General features: G+C 43.2%; 1 protein-coding gene across 1 annotated transcript; it reads left to right on the forward strand.

Moving 5' to 3' along the window:
- The first annotated feature begins 3,697 nt into the window (after positions 1-3,697).
- Positions 3,698-12,510, forward strand: ackr3a (atypical chemokine receptor 3a). The gene is made up of 2 exons (XM_052082766.1): positions 3,698-3,839; positions 8,688-12,510. The coding sequence occupies exon 2, from the start codon at positions 8,716-8,718 to the stop codon at positions 9,856-9,858; it is 1,143 nt and encodes a 380-aa protein (XP_051938726.1). The 5' UTR covers positions 3,698-3,839; positions 8,688-8,715; the 3' UTR covers positions 9,859-12,510.
- Positions 12,511-16,267: the final 3,757 nt, after the last annotated feature.

The raw sequence follows: 16,267 nt of genomic DNA on the forward strand, positions 1-16,267 counted from the left end.
AAGTTTTGGAGGCAAAGGGAGTAGAATTCTGGTCAACACGTCATTTGTGGGGGCAACTGTATACCATTTGAGGCGCAAAAACTTAATGGGGCATCTTCACACATTGGCATTGAACTTATTGTATTCGCACCTGGTTTGCACACTTTCAAGGTGCCGTGATCCTCCCATCCACAGATGTCTGACATACCCACCAGGCGTAACTCGGGAATTTGTGCCCAGCTACCAAAGAGGCGTGATTAAATGAAGACCGAGGGTGGCCCTAATTTCCGGATTGTGGAGTTTTCATTAGACGTGTGATTGCCATTTTGAAAATAGGTCAAACATTAAAGGGGAAGTCAAGTAGATGAAAACATCTTTGCAATATGTTCTATGTGGCCCTACTAGTCCAAACACGATATTCTGATTAATATTGCATTTCTAGTTTATGAATTAAGCAGCAAAATACACCCATTGTTATACATCTCAGGAGGCCGCCATTTTGCGCCATCACTGTTGTCAAATCACAACTTAAATGAAATAGGAGAATGTAACCTTATGGTGAATTTTAGAAAACTATATATTATTCTTGTAAGATTATGATTCTAATCTTGTAGTGTTTTAAATTTTTCTTTTTTAATTAGGACACTCCTATTACTCCATTGTAGTGGGCTCATTTTTATGCATCACATCCTTTCATTTGAATTAATTTCATTTGCTGCTTCACAAGCATCCCAACAAAATAATCTACTGGTCTTCCGGAGTGTTCTTTTTCCTGACAAATGCTTTTTCTCAGGCTTCACATCACACACAAACACGCACACACACACACCTGCTTTCCCAGTGTGCCTTCCTTGTGAATGGGGAGCGCAAGAGCAGAGGTTGGCAGCAGCGTGCAGGGCTGCGGATGTTCCTGCGAGAGGCTTATAAATCCCCCTGATGCTTCCGATACGGAGGACAATGGCTATGCGTGCAGCACGGGCGCTCTCCTGAAAAGCTTCCACTGAATTCACCCCAGTGCTCTTTAATGAGGTCACCAGGCAAGCAGGCTGCTGGCTGTATTTCATCACTGCATTCAGCCATGATAAACTCAAGCGGAGTGACCTGTACCATTCTGCGATAACTTCTTTCTTCGGGCAAACACGCTGAGCGTTGCACACCTGATGAAGATAATGCTTCAAAAATATCAAAATATACACCCATAAGTTCCTTATCGCAACATTAAAAGGCAAATAGTATTAATCAGGCTGATCTCATATCGCAAGGAACTTGAGGTTAATTGCTGGTCTTGAAGCGGCAAGCAGGCTAAATCCAAAAGTTTGAAGTTTGGTCGAAGCTCCAACTGTGTTGTAACTGACATTTTGGAAAATACCACCAAGTTGGCCTTTTTAGGTAGGACTAATAGCTTTTCTCCTTTCCATGTCAAAATGTACTGTGTCATCTCCTTATTCCACCCATTTATTTCCGGCCTCGTCTTCATTAGAATTGCCGGTGACTCGGCTGACTTTGAGCAAGATGCGGGGTACTCGCTAGACTGGTCGCCCATTCATCGTAGTGCGTAGATAGGGCATAATATACAAGAGCTACACAAAAGCAAGATTCAAAAACCAGATATGAGAAGCGAGATGCAAATGTGCTGTGAATGCTCACCCGTACACATTTGACCTATACAGTAAGTCATCCAAACCCAAATGTGTGCTCTTCGCGGGTGCGAGGGAAACTATACTGACAACCGTTCCGTGAATCTGAAAACGTTGTTTAGTAACATTATTGACTTTAATTTAATCCGACTTGAAACACAAAGTGGACATTTGTCATCCATCCATCCATTTTCTGATCCACTTTATTCTCGCAAGGGTCGCGGGGTGTGCTGGAGCCTATCCCAGCCGTCTTCGGGTAGTAGGCGGGGGACACCCTGAACTGGTTACCAGCCAATCGCAGGGCACACAGAGCCGAACAATCCACGCTCACACCTAGGGACAATTTTCAGTGTTCAATCAGACTGGCATGCATGTTTTTGCATTGTGGGAGGAAACCGGAGTACCCGGAGAAAACCCGCGCAGACACGGGGAGAACTTGCAAATTCCACACAGAGAGGCCGGAGCTGCAATCGAACCCGGGACCTCTGCACTGTGAGGTCAACTTGCTAACCACTGACCCACCGGGCCACTGTACATTTGTCTTGCTAGTAGTAACCCCGCCTTGCAGACGGTTCATTTATTATGCGGGCCGATGACGTGACAATCTCTATCCTGTAATGCACTTTTAACCTGCATTTATCGACATCAAATCAATAAAAACTTTCTTTAAAAAAAAGGACTTTTAAGTCATTGTACTCGATTGAGTGATATACATCAAAGTTCTGTAGAGTGTTTGCAGTTCATTCAAACATAAAGCTGTCAAGGACATCTGCTTATATTGAAATAAATAGTGGGTTTACAGGGCATGGGTTATTGTGCCACCTGTTGCTTTGGCATGCACATAACAGCCATGTGGAATAACGCCACATATGTAGATGGAAATGCAATCCCCCCCCCATACCCCCCCCCACACACACACGCACGACAAAGATCATAGGGCAACATTTCAACTCAGCCCTTTGGCCGTATTAATTTCAGAGATGTACTGTTTTTGCTTGACCTGAAATAACAAACCACTGATTAAAACCAAAACTTGCACATGACTTTGCCGTGATCTGGTTCGTTATTCAGAGGGGGTTTCAGATGCTTGCTCTGCTGAGTTTAACCCGTTGGTTGGTTTTGGGTGGAAGTCGCTCAACTGTGCATGTGGTTGACTGAGTCTGGTTTCATTCTGAAGTAACAGCAGGGCGAGTCACTCCCGGGATGAGGCCCCTCAACTGAAAATGTCAGAGCGGATTGTGCTTGAATACTTTCCCCAGTATGTTTTTGTTATAATTACATAGCATGTATGGATCAGGTAGGACAGAATGTCTGCTGTGTGTGTGTGTGTGTGTGCGTGTGCGCGCGCATGTGTGTGTGTGCATTTAGTTGGAGAGTTGTATTTCACTTTAGACCTGACACAGTAAAATGTTAAACAGTTAGAAAATAAATCATTTGCTCAATAATTCATTCCTATTTTTTTATAACAATCAGCCTTTGCTCATTTTCAGCACTGACTGAAAACATATGCAATGTATTTTGAAACAACGCCTGAAAGTAACTTCATCGGGTCTTTAGGACAATTACTTGCTGTTGAGATGGCACACTGACGATATGTTTAGCACATCTGCGTCACAATTTTCAGGTTCTGGGCTCAAATCTGGTTTGCATGTTTTCTACATGCTTGCTGAGGTTTTTATCTGGGTTCTATATTTTACAGTGTGAGGGATTGTCTACATGTGTGATTGGCTGGCAATGAGTTCAGGGTATCCCTAACCTTTTTCCCAATGCATAGGCTACGGCTCACCTGTGACACCACTAAAGATAGCGCAGTACAGATGGATGTTGGGTGTTGTCAGCTCTAAGAATGGTTTGTGGTTTGTCTCGTGTCAAGCTAAAAACCAACAATTTCTGTCATTTAAAAACCGAGTAGTTTTCCTCTTAAAAAGCAGGACAAGCACGTTCTTCTGCTCTCATTCTGACCGAAACCGGTCGGTAACGACATCGTTGCAACTTGCACCCCCCCCTCTCAACCTGCACCGCAGCCCCCACCTCCGTCCACGTCCAGCCCCGGAGGCGTTGCTCTCCCTGTCAGTATCAGCAAGTGCACGAGTCATCGAGCCATTCTCTCGCGAGGAGGAGAGACCTCGAAGTGCACCTCAGTGGACTTGATGCAAAGCTAAGCGAACAGCGGAGACGCGTGCTGAGAATCACCGAAAGACTTGACAAAAAGAAAAAAAAGAGGTAAACTGCATTGATGAGTTCACGTGCTGCGGGAGAAATCAGCGCTTAGACTTGTGACGTCGTTTTAAGAACATCGATTTGATATTATGTCCACTTTTGACACGGGTTTTGCATTTTTCACAACGAATAATGAAATATAAAAGAGGTTATATGATATGGTTGCGACAGTGATTTACCGCCATTTTCTTTCTTCCCCCTTCTATTGAATGGTAAATTGTATCTGATAACAGGACTTTGTTTCCAGTGTGCTGATGCAAATCAACAATTACATTGCATTGTTTAGTCTGAGACGAGCCGACCCGGATTGAACCATAACCACACCGCCGATTGTTTACAAAGTAACTAGTGACAGCAGAAACTTGTGACAAAACACAAAACATGTTGCACCTGCACCAATCTCGTTGTGGGGAGACATTAGCACATGAAAAACGTTTAGTGTCTGTGTATTGAGAGACAAAAGCGTTGTTTTGGGCTAATTTGTAACTGGATGCTCGCGGTGACTGAGTCAGAGGAAGAGAGAGAGAGAGAGAGCTCCTCTCACGCGCTAAGGAAAGAAAAGAGAGAGAGAGAGAGACTGAACAACACAATTGTGTCAATGTTTACGATGTTAAAGTAATAATCAGACACTTGGAAGTACAATATGTGCTTTTATGTAACCTTTCCCCCCCAAAACACTATTGTGTCACTGTTTACGATGTAAAAGTAATCAAAAATACTGGCAAGTACAAAATGTGCTTTTGTACTTTTTTCCATATTTAGAAATTATTTTTGTTGTCAGTTTAACTTGCGTACTTCTAAATTTAATTTCTCATCAAGTTAACCTCCTTTATCAATATAAAAACCTTGATGCTATTAAGCCCCTAAGCAGAAATCAACATACCTTGTAAATGTATTCCCTCCTTTTTTCACAAATTTAAACAGTTTAACATAATTGAGTAAAATAAAAGCTTTATAAACGTGTACCCCGTTTCATTCCCACTGATTGTTGGTTAATTAAACACATGCTATTTATTATGTTTTTGAACATTTGCTGATTCAAAGAGTGTGTGTGCGTGTTTGTTTGTTTGTGTGCGTGTGTGGGGGGGGGGGGGGGTGAGATGCTGCTTTCAACCCTCCAAGCGCAAATCAATGCCGTTTATTTATTCCCTCTTATTTTTAATTGGACACACATGTGCCATTTTCCATTATGAAATAACAAAAATAAAGAAAGCAGCTGCAAAGCTGTGTGTGACTGCAGTGTGTGAGTGTTTGTGTGTGTTTTATCTGATGGCTGTAGGTGTTAAGAGACTAATTAGCTTGAAGCCTGCCGTGCTACCTGGCTCAGGTGTTTTCCATATAATATAAGAGAATTGGAGGCCATTGTGAGAGATTATCCCTGCGTTGAAAATCCCCCTGTTGCAAAGAATGGCCCTCTATGTTGTCCGGTCAAATTAAAAACAAAACAAGGTAACGTTGTATCACAGGAAAAGCATTAAGTTAATAATGATAAAATGTTTCTCGCAAATGAGAATTCTTATGTGATTTACAAGCCTAATAAGTCCCAAATGCTCTATAATAGTAGTAGTAAACACTCTACCCTGCGAGCAGTTCTGGTTTGTGATTTGTAACATTATCCTTGACGTTCTATTACCCTGCGAGTCACTGCCAGTTTTATTTTCGTTCCTTACTACGGATGGACTTAGGGCAAATGTGCCTAGAGATATTTTAACGTGGAGTAGCTAATCATTTCAAAGAACAGAAGTAATAAATATCTGCAGCTGTACGTTTGGCAAATCGATACTTTGGATGACACATGACTGCTGAACCTGTGTGGAGAATGCATGATAAGTTGCAACAAATGGGTGAAAAGTCATTATTATTGCATGTGTGATGTGATCCTAAAATGTCTCCAGGAGCTGTGGAATGTTTTTATTTAGTTAAGAAAAAGCCGCGTGGGTGTAAAGATGCCTTAAGGCCGTCACATCTCAACCTGTCACCGCGGTGGCCATCGACCCTCCGTTTACAAAGTGGAGGCACAGGCATTTTGCGTGATGTCAAGCCACCCGCTGATCTGGGCACAAAGTTCCTCTCCGCGGTTGTACAGGTCACTGTGGGGCATTAAGCGCATTAGGCAGCCGTGCTCTGGTTTTGATCTCCCTCCCCTTGGAGAAAACTCCCGCTCACTCCCCAGCCGACCTCTCACATCACGGCGGGCGGCTCGTTGGAAGAGAGACATCGCAGCACACTGTGAAGCTGGGGCAGCAATGCGGTCCAAATATGTCACTGAAGGCTTGCCTCGTTCTAAAGGACGGTGCCGAATTGTTAACGTGCCACACTGCCTCGTATGTCACCCTTACAACTGAAAACTGCATTCGAGTTTTAGAGTGTTGAAAACCAGGATTTGCTGACAAAACCAACAACATTTTAGAATGTACGTTTCTTTTTTGCAAAAAAAAAAAATGTATGTGTGGCCTCCTCGTGCTGCGTTCCACTTCCATCTCTGCGTTTATCTAACTATTTGACATGTTGTGCACACACTCCCTTGTTATTAACTTCAGATGTTGTAAAAATGACGTGCTCAAGGTTACAAGCTGCCCTTCTTTGATCATCTGCACAGCGACAGCTCCTCTGCGACCTTGCAAGAAGAATACAAAGGAAACAGGATTTCTTCTTTCGGCACGTTATGGGAAAACATTCTTTAAAGTGGAATCGGGTTTCCTCCCAAAGTGACCCGTGCTTTATTTTGGAATGCCAGGAACGCTCCGGAAATACACTGTTTGGGTTTCTTCTTGCTGCTTCCGTATCTGCGCTGCGCTCGAGGATCTAATGTAAACACTTGTTTGGAACCACACGCCCTCACTCGCCTCGACCAGGCATCAATCATATTGACAGCAGACACTATGATAGACAGGCTCTATTCAAGCCTGAAAGCCATGTTTGAACAAGTTAACAACATTAAGATTCTTCAGAGTCGGGTGGCAGACCACAAGTAACTGTTTTATGAGCTCATGCTGCTTGATGAAACTAAAACCGCCATTCAGGAGACCGAGAGTGAGATGAAAAAGTGATTTCCTCTTTGCTCATTCATCTGTTCGCGGGAAGGCATTTAAAGAAAGACTGTCAACATGAACTCCGTTCATTTATGGAAGCCAGAAACCAGATAAAACAAGGTTAGGTTTGATTTTAGTCATCCCGAGTGGGTGGCAATTGAATGTACGTGCCCATAAACTTTGTGCTTATCTTTTTTCCCACACGCAAAACTATCATAAACTGGCTAATCTTATCCAAATGCCTTTATCGGATTTTCTTGGACTATTTACTTCTCCTTTCACGTGATCCATATCTGATGTTATTGTGCTTTCTACTCAATGGTCTGATTTGTAGCGTGTTTACTGTTTGAGTTGCTTATATATGTCATTAAATCAACTAATTTTGTTTGCACACAATTCCAAACGAGTCGAGATGAGAGAAAAAAAATATCTGAAGGGCGTGCCGACATGTCCTATATGTTACAGTATATTCACCCATTCATCCATCCATTTTCCGCTGCTTATCCGGGGTCAGTTCGTGGGGGCAGCAGCTTTAGTGGGGAAGCCCAGACTTCCCTCTCCCCAGCCACTTCTTCCAGCTCTTCCTGGCAGATCCCGAGGCGTTCCCAGGCCAGCTGGGTGACATAGTCTCCCCAGAGTGTCCTGGGTCGTCCCCGGGGTCTCCTGCCAGTGGGACATGCCCAGAACACCTCACCAGGGAAGCGTCCAGGAGGCATCTTAATCAGATGCCAGAGCCACCTCATCTGGCTCCTCTCAATGTGGAGGAGAAGCGGCTGGACTCTGAGCCCCTCCCGGATGACCGAGCTTCTCACCTTATCTCTAAGGGAAAGCTCGGACACCCTACGGATAAAACTCAATTCGCTGCTTGTATCCGGGATACGTTACAGTATAGGGCTGTTCACACGGCAAGATTTGGTCCGGTGCTGCACCGGGGCTGCCCCAGTAGAGCGTTCACACGTGCAAATTAGCTCCGGGGTAGCCCCGGAAAAGAGCTTATACCGGGGCAAATGCTCGTTTGCGAGGCAGCACCGGTGTAAATGTGCACGTGTGAACGCAACTGGGTTAAATTAGCTCCAGAGCAAATGCTTGTGAAGACTACGTATGGCGAGAATGCGTTGTCGTGCTCTGTCGGACTTCCGTAATGTGTTTGTTTCATAACGACAAGACTTGGCTAGTAACATCTTTCCTTTTGTAGGAGACTGGACTGTCTCGGAGTTGTTTGTTCCTTTGTTGTTTGTTCACAACCCCCCGCCCCCCATAGAATTTATTTTGTGATTTCCTCTCTTGATTTTCTGTTTGGCGCAATAGTGTTTGCTTTTCTGAGTGTCATTGAAGTCATCGTTCATTTACATTTTCTTGGGCGGTCACTCTCGAGCAGAAGGCACGGAAACCGAGAAGAAGAAGGACGTGCCGGTCCAGTAGTCGCTTGAGTTGTGTATATACAGTACGTTTTAAAAAGAACCAACACGACAGCTCGTTTGTTTTCTGTCGTTTTGCTCCGCTGCAGAAACTGCCGTGTGAACGCAAGTGGGGCAGCCCCGAGACTGTACCGGGGCTGCCCCGCTCAGCGGCTTTGTACGTGTGAACGCTCCACACAATTTGCTGCGGTGCAAAATATCCCGCAACAAACTATCTCGGTGCAGCACCGGAGCAAATGTGTGCCGTGTGAACGGCCCTTATATGTCCATTGTAAATGGAGGACTTTCCATACAGCTTAATGAAGGTGTCCACATTGCTTTATTTGGTCTTGTTTTGACTCCTCGAGCGAGATTAAGACAGTTGCAGCAGGAACGATGAGGTCATGTGTTTCTTTTTGCAGGGTTCCTCTCCGTGTGTCTGCAATTAAGATGAGTCTGAGCACCAGCGAGATGGAGGACCTGTGGGAGTCCCTGGGCTACCTCAACTTCTCCGACAGCTTTTCCAATATTTCCAGCGTGGACACCACAGTGTGCCACACGGCGTTTAACCGCATCACCCTGCTCCACTCCATGTGCGTCCTCTATACTTTTATTTTTGTCGTAGGCCTGGCAGGCAACGCTTTGGTCCTGTGGGTGAATGTTCGCGCTCAACGGGACTCCGCCCCTCGCCATGAGACCCACACGTACATCGCCCACCTGGCCGTGGCAGACCTGTGCGTGTGCGCCACGCTGCCGGTGTGGGTGAGCTCACTGGCCCAGCATGGCCACTGGCCGTTTGGCGAAGTGGCGTGCAAACTCACGCACCTGCTCTTCTCGGTCAACCTCTTCGGGAGCATCTTCTTCCTGGCGTGCATGAGCGTGGACCGCTACCTGAGCGTGACAAGCCACCGGGAGAACCAGGGCGGTGCGCGCAGGAAATCTATCCGCCGCATGGTCTGTATCGGAGTCTGGCTTCTGGCTCTGGTGGCCTCTTCGCCAGACACCTACTTCCTACGTACAGTGAAGGCCTCGCACGGGGACAGCATGCTCTGTAGACCCGTGTACCCGGAGGACAACCCAAGGGAGTGGATGGTGGGGGTCCAGTTGAGCTTCATTCTCTTGGGCTTCATCCTCCCCTTCCCTGTGATCGCATTCTTTTACGCGTTGCTGGCCAGATCCTTCACTTGCATATCCTCGCCATCATCCACTACGGTGGAGCAAGAGCGTCGCGTGAGCCGCAGAGTGATCCTGGCTTACATCGTGGTGTTTCTGGGCTGCTGGGGGCCCTACCACTCCGTGCTGCTGGCTGACTCGCTTTCCCAACTGGGTGTGCTGCCTCTCACCTGCGGCCTGGAGAATTTCCTGTATGTGGCCATGCACCTCACCCAGTGCCTGTCATTGCTGCACTGCTGCTTCAACCCCATCCTGTACAATTTCATCAACCGGAACTACCGCTACGACCTCATGAAAGCCTTCATCTTCAAGTACTCCACGCGAACTGGCCTGGCACGCCTCATTGAGACATCCAACGTGTCTGATGCAGAGTACTCCGCCGTCGCCGTTGACAATCCGCCGCATTGTGCAATACGATGAGCTTTCAATTCAAGCTCTGCGGCTGAAATTCCATCCGCCGTCAACCGACGTCAAATATGACATTACATTTACAGACATTTTCTGCAGCTAGATCGAGAACTCCTGTGGACAGCCGGGTATCACTATCGATTGACTGGTTGCGCAAAAAGCACTTAGAAAGCAGTTTTATTAGTGAAATATAATCTATATCTATAACTATATGGTTAGTGATTTGGCAAGCCAAAGTGCTGTGTCCAAACCTTATATTTGTGTGGTCGATTTTAATGTTGTGTTTCCCAACGTTTATTGAGCACAGGCACACATTTTACATTAGAAGAATCTCCAAGCAAACACCACCCAAAGAAAGTCCCAAAAGGTATGCATACATACTGGAGTAATGATGATCTCATTTTAATTTTTATTCAATCCAGTGCAAAATCTGGGCCTGTTTATAGAACACAAAGTTGAAATAGTCACATAACTTAATTTGTCGCATGAGTGGCAACAGCTGGATACACGGGTTTTTTTCTATCTTTGTCATCGACCCATTACTATAAAGTGCCCAAATAGATGAGCACAAGATACATTATTCATAACAAGGAATAGTTTTGGGGCATTAATGTGCCGCTGCTCAGTGGCTAGGAATCACCACACCAGTGTATGTGCGTGTTTGTGTGCATGTATGTTGAGAGAGAATTTGGCAGGCATTGCTGGAGCTTTACGAGCAAATGGGTGTGTTTAATCAGTCTATTTATACTCATTTGAATTGTTTGACGTTGTCACTCACACTCTCCTCTACCCCATTCATAGCTGCTTCATCCTTTCAGTGTGCCCAGTGACTGGGTCCTCGTTCAAATCCTGCTGTCACACGTTAGGTATGAAAACCTCGTGGCGTCACCTCAGTTGAATCCTTCAACCAAAGAAGAAATATGTTTGTTTGTTCATATCTGTTGAGGCTTGCTGTTACGATTGCTACTATCTCCAGATGGCACGTTAATGACTCAAGTGCTAAGATCGTATCATCACTTGTGCTCAAATTTACGTTCTGAAGCCTCTGAGCAGACATGAATGTGAGTTAGCCTGCTCTGCTAGCCTTTGTTGTGAGCCTATGTTGGCAGCATTGCTACACTTTGATGTGTATTAGCCTATGTATTTTTTTAACGCATTGCTAGCTTTTTTTGCTCACCAGTAGTTAGCCTGCTTTACTAGCCTATGTCTTTAGCATTCATGAATTCTTAAGTGTGCTAGAATGAAACCATTACACATTGTCAAATATAACTTAAGAAGCACTTACCAGACATAAACTGCTCACTAACCTATTTCTCTTAGCCTACAGCTTCATAGAATGGCCACTGTGTGATGTGTTTACCCAGGTGACTCTATTACCAGTGCTAAAAGTTCCCCCGAGGAGCTAACTTCCAGTTAGCATTCTTTACGAATCTTTTCTACTGGCCTTTTGCTTTGTTGCGCTGTGACGTGCTAACTGAAACTCCTACGTATTCATAAAATAATCTTGCGTAGCCGCTTATGTGACATCAAAGGCTTCCAACTGCTCCTTAATCATTCACTTCGCCTTTTTCACTCACCTACAGTCCTCAAATGAATTCATAACACATGTTCATAGTTACCTTACGCAGCCTATTATCAGACAGAAAAATGGCCGCGAACTGGTATTTGGCCTTCTTCGTTAGCCTTTTGCCATTGGCCCTTGACTTCAGCACAGCCATGCCATGATGTGTGTGGATAGTCTTTTAAAATATAAATGACCTCATTCCCACATTACGCGCATATTATCTGGATTTATATGACTCCTAGGCAGATAGCTATTTTTAGAGCCAACTTTGGCAAAGCCAGCTAGTATTGTGTGGAGAAAAGGTCATAAACGGAGTCACGTCTCAAACACTTCCCATTGAAGGCGCAGCCAATAAATACCATAATTTGAGCTTTTTCCCACAGAAGTCAAAAGCCACTTATTGCTGGCTTGGAAAAAGGGGGACTTAATAAACCAATTATCTCTTTTGTTTGACATTGCCTGAAGATTGACTGTAGGCTGACCAAGTGTGACAAATAGCTGCCAGTGACGCCGTTTCTATATTACGTTTGTGGAATTAATCCTGCTGCATCAGCGCCTCAGGGCTATACATGCACACACTAACTTTTACAACCAAATAATATAAACGAATAGCTTTACTGCTCGCGTGCAGACAGCATTTGTGATGTGCAACTACAAAGTGTTGATTAGAGGACCAAATGAATGCAGTTTGTCTTGTGAATGTGTGTGCTTGAGTTAGCGGGGATTTTTTTTGGTCTTAGCTGCGATTTAATGTGAGGGGATATTACAGTATTTCATAATTATGCTGACATGATGTGATTGTGACTCGGGAGAGTAACGCGTCTCCAAAGGAGCAGGCATCCCATTATTATTTTTCAAGAAATTTTCTGTCAAATATGTTAAACATAGTAAAACTACTTTGTCTCCATGCTTCCCAAGTCATATTTCATGTCATAATGTCACATCATCATATCCCCTCTATGGCAGTGTTCTCTAACATGAGGGGGGGAGGGTGTCCTAATAAGGGTCTTCCAAATAATTTGCAATATTATGTTTTATCCTTTTTTGTACATACCTAGAAATGCATACTGGTGTTCAAATAAAACAAACATACTAAACCAGTCATGTTACTCCTGTCTACCTTTGTTTTTGGCCAATTAAAAGCCCGTATCATCACCATAAATCAAACTGCATGAAAATAAGTATTCTTCTTTTAACAAAATATTTATTTTTACAAGTATAATGCTGTTTTTTTTCCTGAGAGTAACGGGCGTCTCCTATTTTTTTATAACCAAGCCACCTTGTTAAACTTTGACTTCAACGTAATCGTTGAAGAATTTTATCTCGGAAAACATACGACTTTTTGTTCCTCATAAGACTCTGTAAAGATTGACTTATTTCGTAAAAATGATGCCTGTTCTCTTAACATCACAACCGTTTTTCCTCATCAAATAAGAATTTGTTATCGTGATATTACAACTGTGAAAAGTTTTTACATTTCTATTATATTTATGGGGTACAAAGTGGAGGTATGTTTCAAGACCTTGCAAATGAATTCAGGGAGATTTGTTTTTAAATACATTATCAATGTTTGAAAATAATTGATGACTACTATGTGAACACAAACATCCATCAACATCTTGCAGGTAGAAAATTACGTGTCCTCAAGGAGAGATAGAAGAAAATTTCCAAGGTGTGTCAAATTATGTGACATTGACTTTGCCCAGACTCTCCTCCCCGGTGTTTCTTTAACCTCACAGCGTCAACACCCTGCCACTTTTGTCCTCGGGATATGCGATAACCCTGCAGACGACCTCCTCGCAATCATCGCGCCTGTCCGGAGTGCTTCAGTCTTTCCGCTAATCAGCAGTTTGGACACCCCCCAATTCAGATGGAAAGTCCAGTAAAGAAGAAGATTGTTGAGAGGACTATGAGGTGCACTGATGGCGTCATAGAAATAACCTCTAATTAGACACACATGCATTGTCTGTTAAGCAGCTGAACCCAATTTCCTTTTTTTTTTAATCCACAAATCCACTTTCCTTTGCTCATGAGGGTAACTTGTGAGTCAGTTGGAGCCTCTCCCTGCTGATTTATAGTGAGAGACTGGCTACACTCTGTACCCAATCATAGGGCACATATTGACAATTACACCATTGAGAGCACAGTGGTCAAACCTTAAGACTGTGGGACAGTTCCGGTTCTCCACATATTTTTTTGTGTCCCACAAAAGCTTGCAATTTTTCAATTTACTTCTGTTCAAAACTACTTATATGTTGTAAAAAGATAATAATATGCAAAAAGAATAAAGTTTACATAAGTTAAAAGAGTTAGAATCCCTAATTTGGCGGGGGAAAAAGAAACTGACTTAAGAACAGATTTTTGCGAGTGCAAAAGCATAGCATAATTGTTTTTACTTTGTAAATGTTAGTCATATAAAAGGGAAAAATTACAAAATTAAACATCCATTCCAGATTGTAATGTATTTATTAAGTAAAACTTAATTTTCTTGCGTAAACAAAACAATAATAATTATTTGTAGTTCAATAAATTGTATAGATTTCTAATGCTTGAGTTGCTGTGTTAAATTTAAATGAATCACTGCAAATGTTGACCACAAATATTTTGAGTTGAACTAACTCAAGTTTTACATTGATAAGGGACAATGCGTACTGTAATTACTGCACGTTTTAGCCACACACCTAATCTATAAACAAACACAGTGAAGCTCCGCGGATGTTATGGCTTTTTGAAAGCCATAACATCATAAAGCTGGTGTAAATTAAACTCTCAGCCTTAAGAAACGAAACTACTGTATTGATGTTGCACTTAAAAAACACACACACAAGATGCTGGTTGTGTTTTAATTTTAAATTTACAAAACTTTAAATAATTTGTCCATGTTCATACAAAAGAAAGGTAGGATTGTTTTTGTTTTTTTTCCATTTTCTTCCCTTAGTGTACCGAGTGTGAACCAAACCGTGACCTTAAAACCCAGGTACGCAACAAACCATGACTTTTGCCTTCACATCACCAGCAATTATAGATTGATGTAGAAAATATGTGGTTTCACTGTCATAACCAACTCCCTGAGGGGAACCATTACCACAATGTGGCCCGTGATGAAAACAAGTTTGACATCCTTGATTTAGGGTCTTCAATGAGCCAAACACGCATGTTTTTTTGGAATGCGAGCGGAATCTGAACAACACCCACACAAGCACAGGGAGAAAGAAGATGCAAACTCCACACAGGGTGAACAGAGTCAAGATTCAAACGCAGAATATCTTGGCTGGAAGGCAGAAATACTTCACATTGCTGGGGAGGCGAGCCTCTTCACATAAAGATAAGAAAAAAGGCTTTCTAATATCGACCTACTTTATGTTCTTTAAGTTTTGATGCCATCTTATTATACGGAGCAACCGAGATGCAGACTTTTGTTGAGTTCCATTTCCTATTCTATGGCTGTCATCACATTCTCCCCATTTTGGAATGACTTCAAGGGGAACTATTATACACAAATACCTTCCTCTTTGACGCCCCTGAGGCGTTTTCGAAAAATGTGCCCGTCGGCTTTTTGGCGAGTTGCCGACCTCACCAGCAGCTGTTAACACCAACAGTGGTGCTCATGTCGAGCGATGTGTGGAAGATGCCTTTCTTATGCTGTCGAGCTTCTTTCCTCTCTGTGACGCCCTCCTGGCCTTCTTGCGCTCCTACTGTGTGCGGGTCACCACTTCCTCACCCCTTCGGCCCATGTGATATCCCGCCCCCCGCCCTTTCTCCAAAGTAGACCAGACACCGCCTGGTGCTTTGACCTCGTGCCTCAGCTTCTTCAAGCTGTTCTTTTTGTTTTATGCACGCTGATTCACGCCCACACTGAAAACCTTTGTTTTCGCTTATTTCAAGTGAAGTCGTTTGTTGGTGTGCAATGTCTTTCTTCGAGGCTTCTATATATAAAACTTTGTAGCAATTTGAGTTTATTCATATTCATGCCCAAAGTAAACAAAAGCTTGAAGTCAATGAAGAAACTACAGGGAGGTGAAAGCATACCTAAAACCATTCATTTAAATAAAAACATCACATAAGTAGAAAGATAAAATATCGAATACAGTATGTGTCATTGGGCGGGCTTGATGGGTATGTGACAATCCACACAGTAGTGACTTGACCCTGTGAAGATGATTGGGGCAACACGGTTTAAGAAAAACTGATGACAATCCACACAAAATAAAATGAAATCAAAAATGATATTAGAATATAAAAAGAGTCGACAGGAGGGGTCACCAACCCGATTGAATATGAGCGATGGCCTCCCAGTTAAGTTCACACTTCTGAAATATCAAATTGGTCCAGTTACATTTAATTAAATGTTTCATTAAGAATTCATAGTATTTATCGATGTGAAAACACTCAACAGTCATGATTACTCACAATAACTGTATTTTAGTTTTTTTCACGGCCGTCTGAATAGCGATCGTCACTCTGCACGGAAGGATCACTCGCTCTATACTCTTTGACATAACCTAAAAGTAAGGATGAATACAACAAAAGCAATGTACTGATCTTCATGCATCACAATATAAATAATAGACATGAATTCAATCACAAGAGGAACCGAACAAAAAGACCACAAATCCCAGCGGTCAAACCCGGAAGCAAAGTGCCGTTACCATTAACTCTTGCCGTAACGCAAAATCATCATTCAAACTTTCCAGTGCAACCGTACAAACATGACATGGCAACACTCCAACAAATCAGAACTAAGCATGGCCACCATTGCAATTACAAGGCTCAACTTGATAACTTTTGCCCAGGTTGTTTAAACACTACTCGGGCGAGTGTTTACACCGCCGATTGCGAACAGTAAATACCGTGAAG

This window comes from Hippocampus zosterae, chromosome 12, assembly GCF_025434085.1.
Source record: "Hippocampus zosterae strain Florida chromosome 12, ASM2543408v3, whole genome shotgun sequence".
Taxonomy (NCBI): Eukaryota; Metazoa; Chordata; class Actinopteri; order Syngnathiformes; family Syngnathidae; genus Hippocampus; species Hippocampus zosterae.

Excerpts from the sequence above, each read along its gene's own strand:
- ackr3a (XM_052082766.1), top strand. The coding sequence starts at position 8,716 with ATGAGTCTGAGCACCAGCGAGATGGAGGACCTGTGGGAGTCCCTGGGC.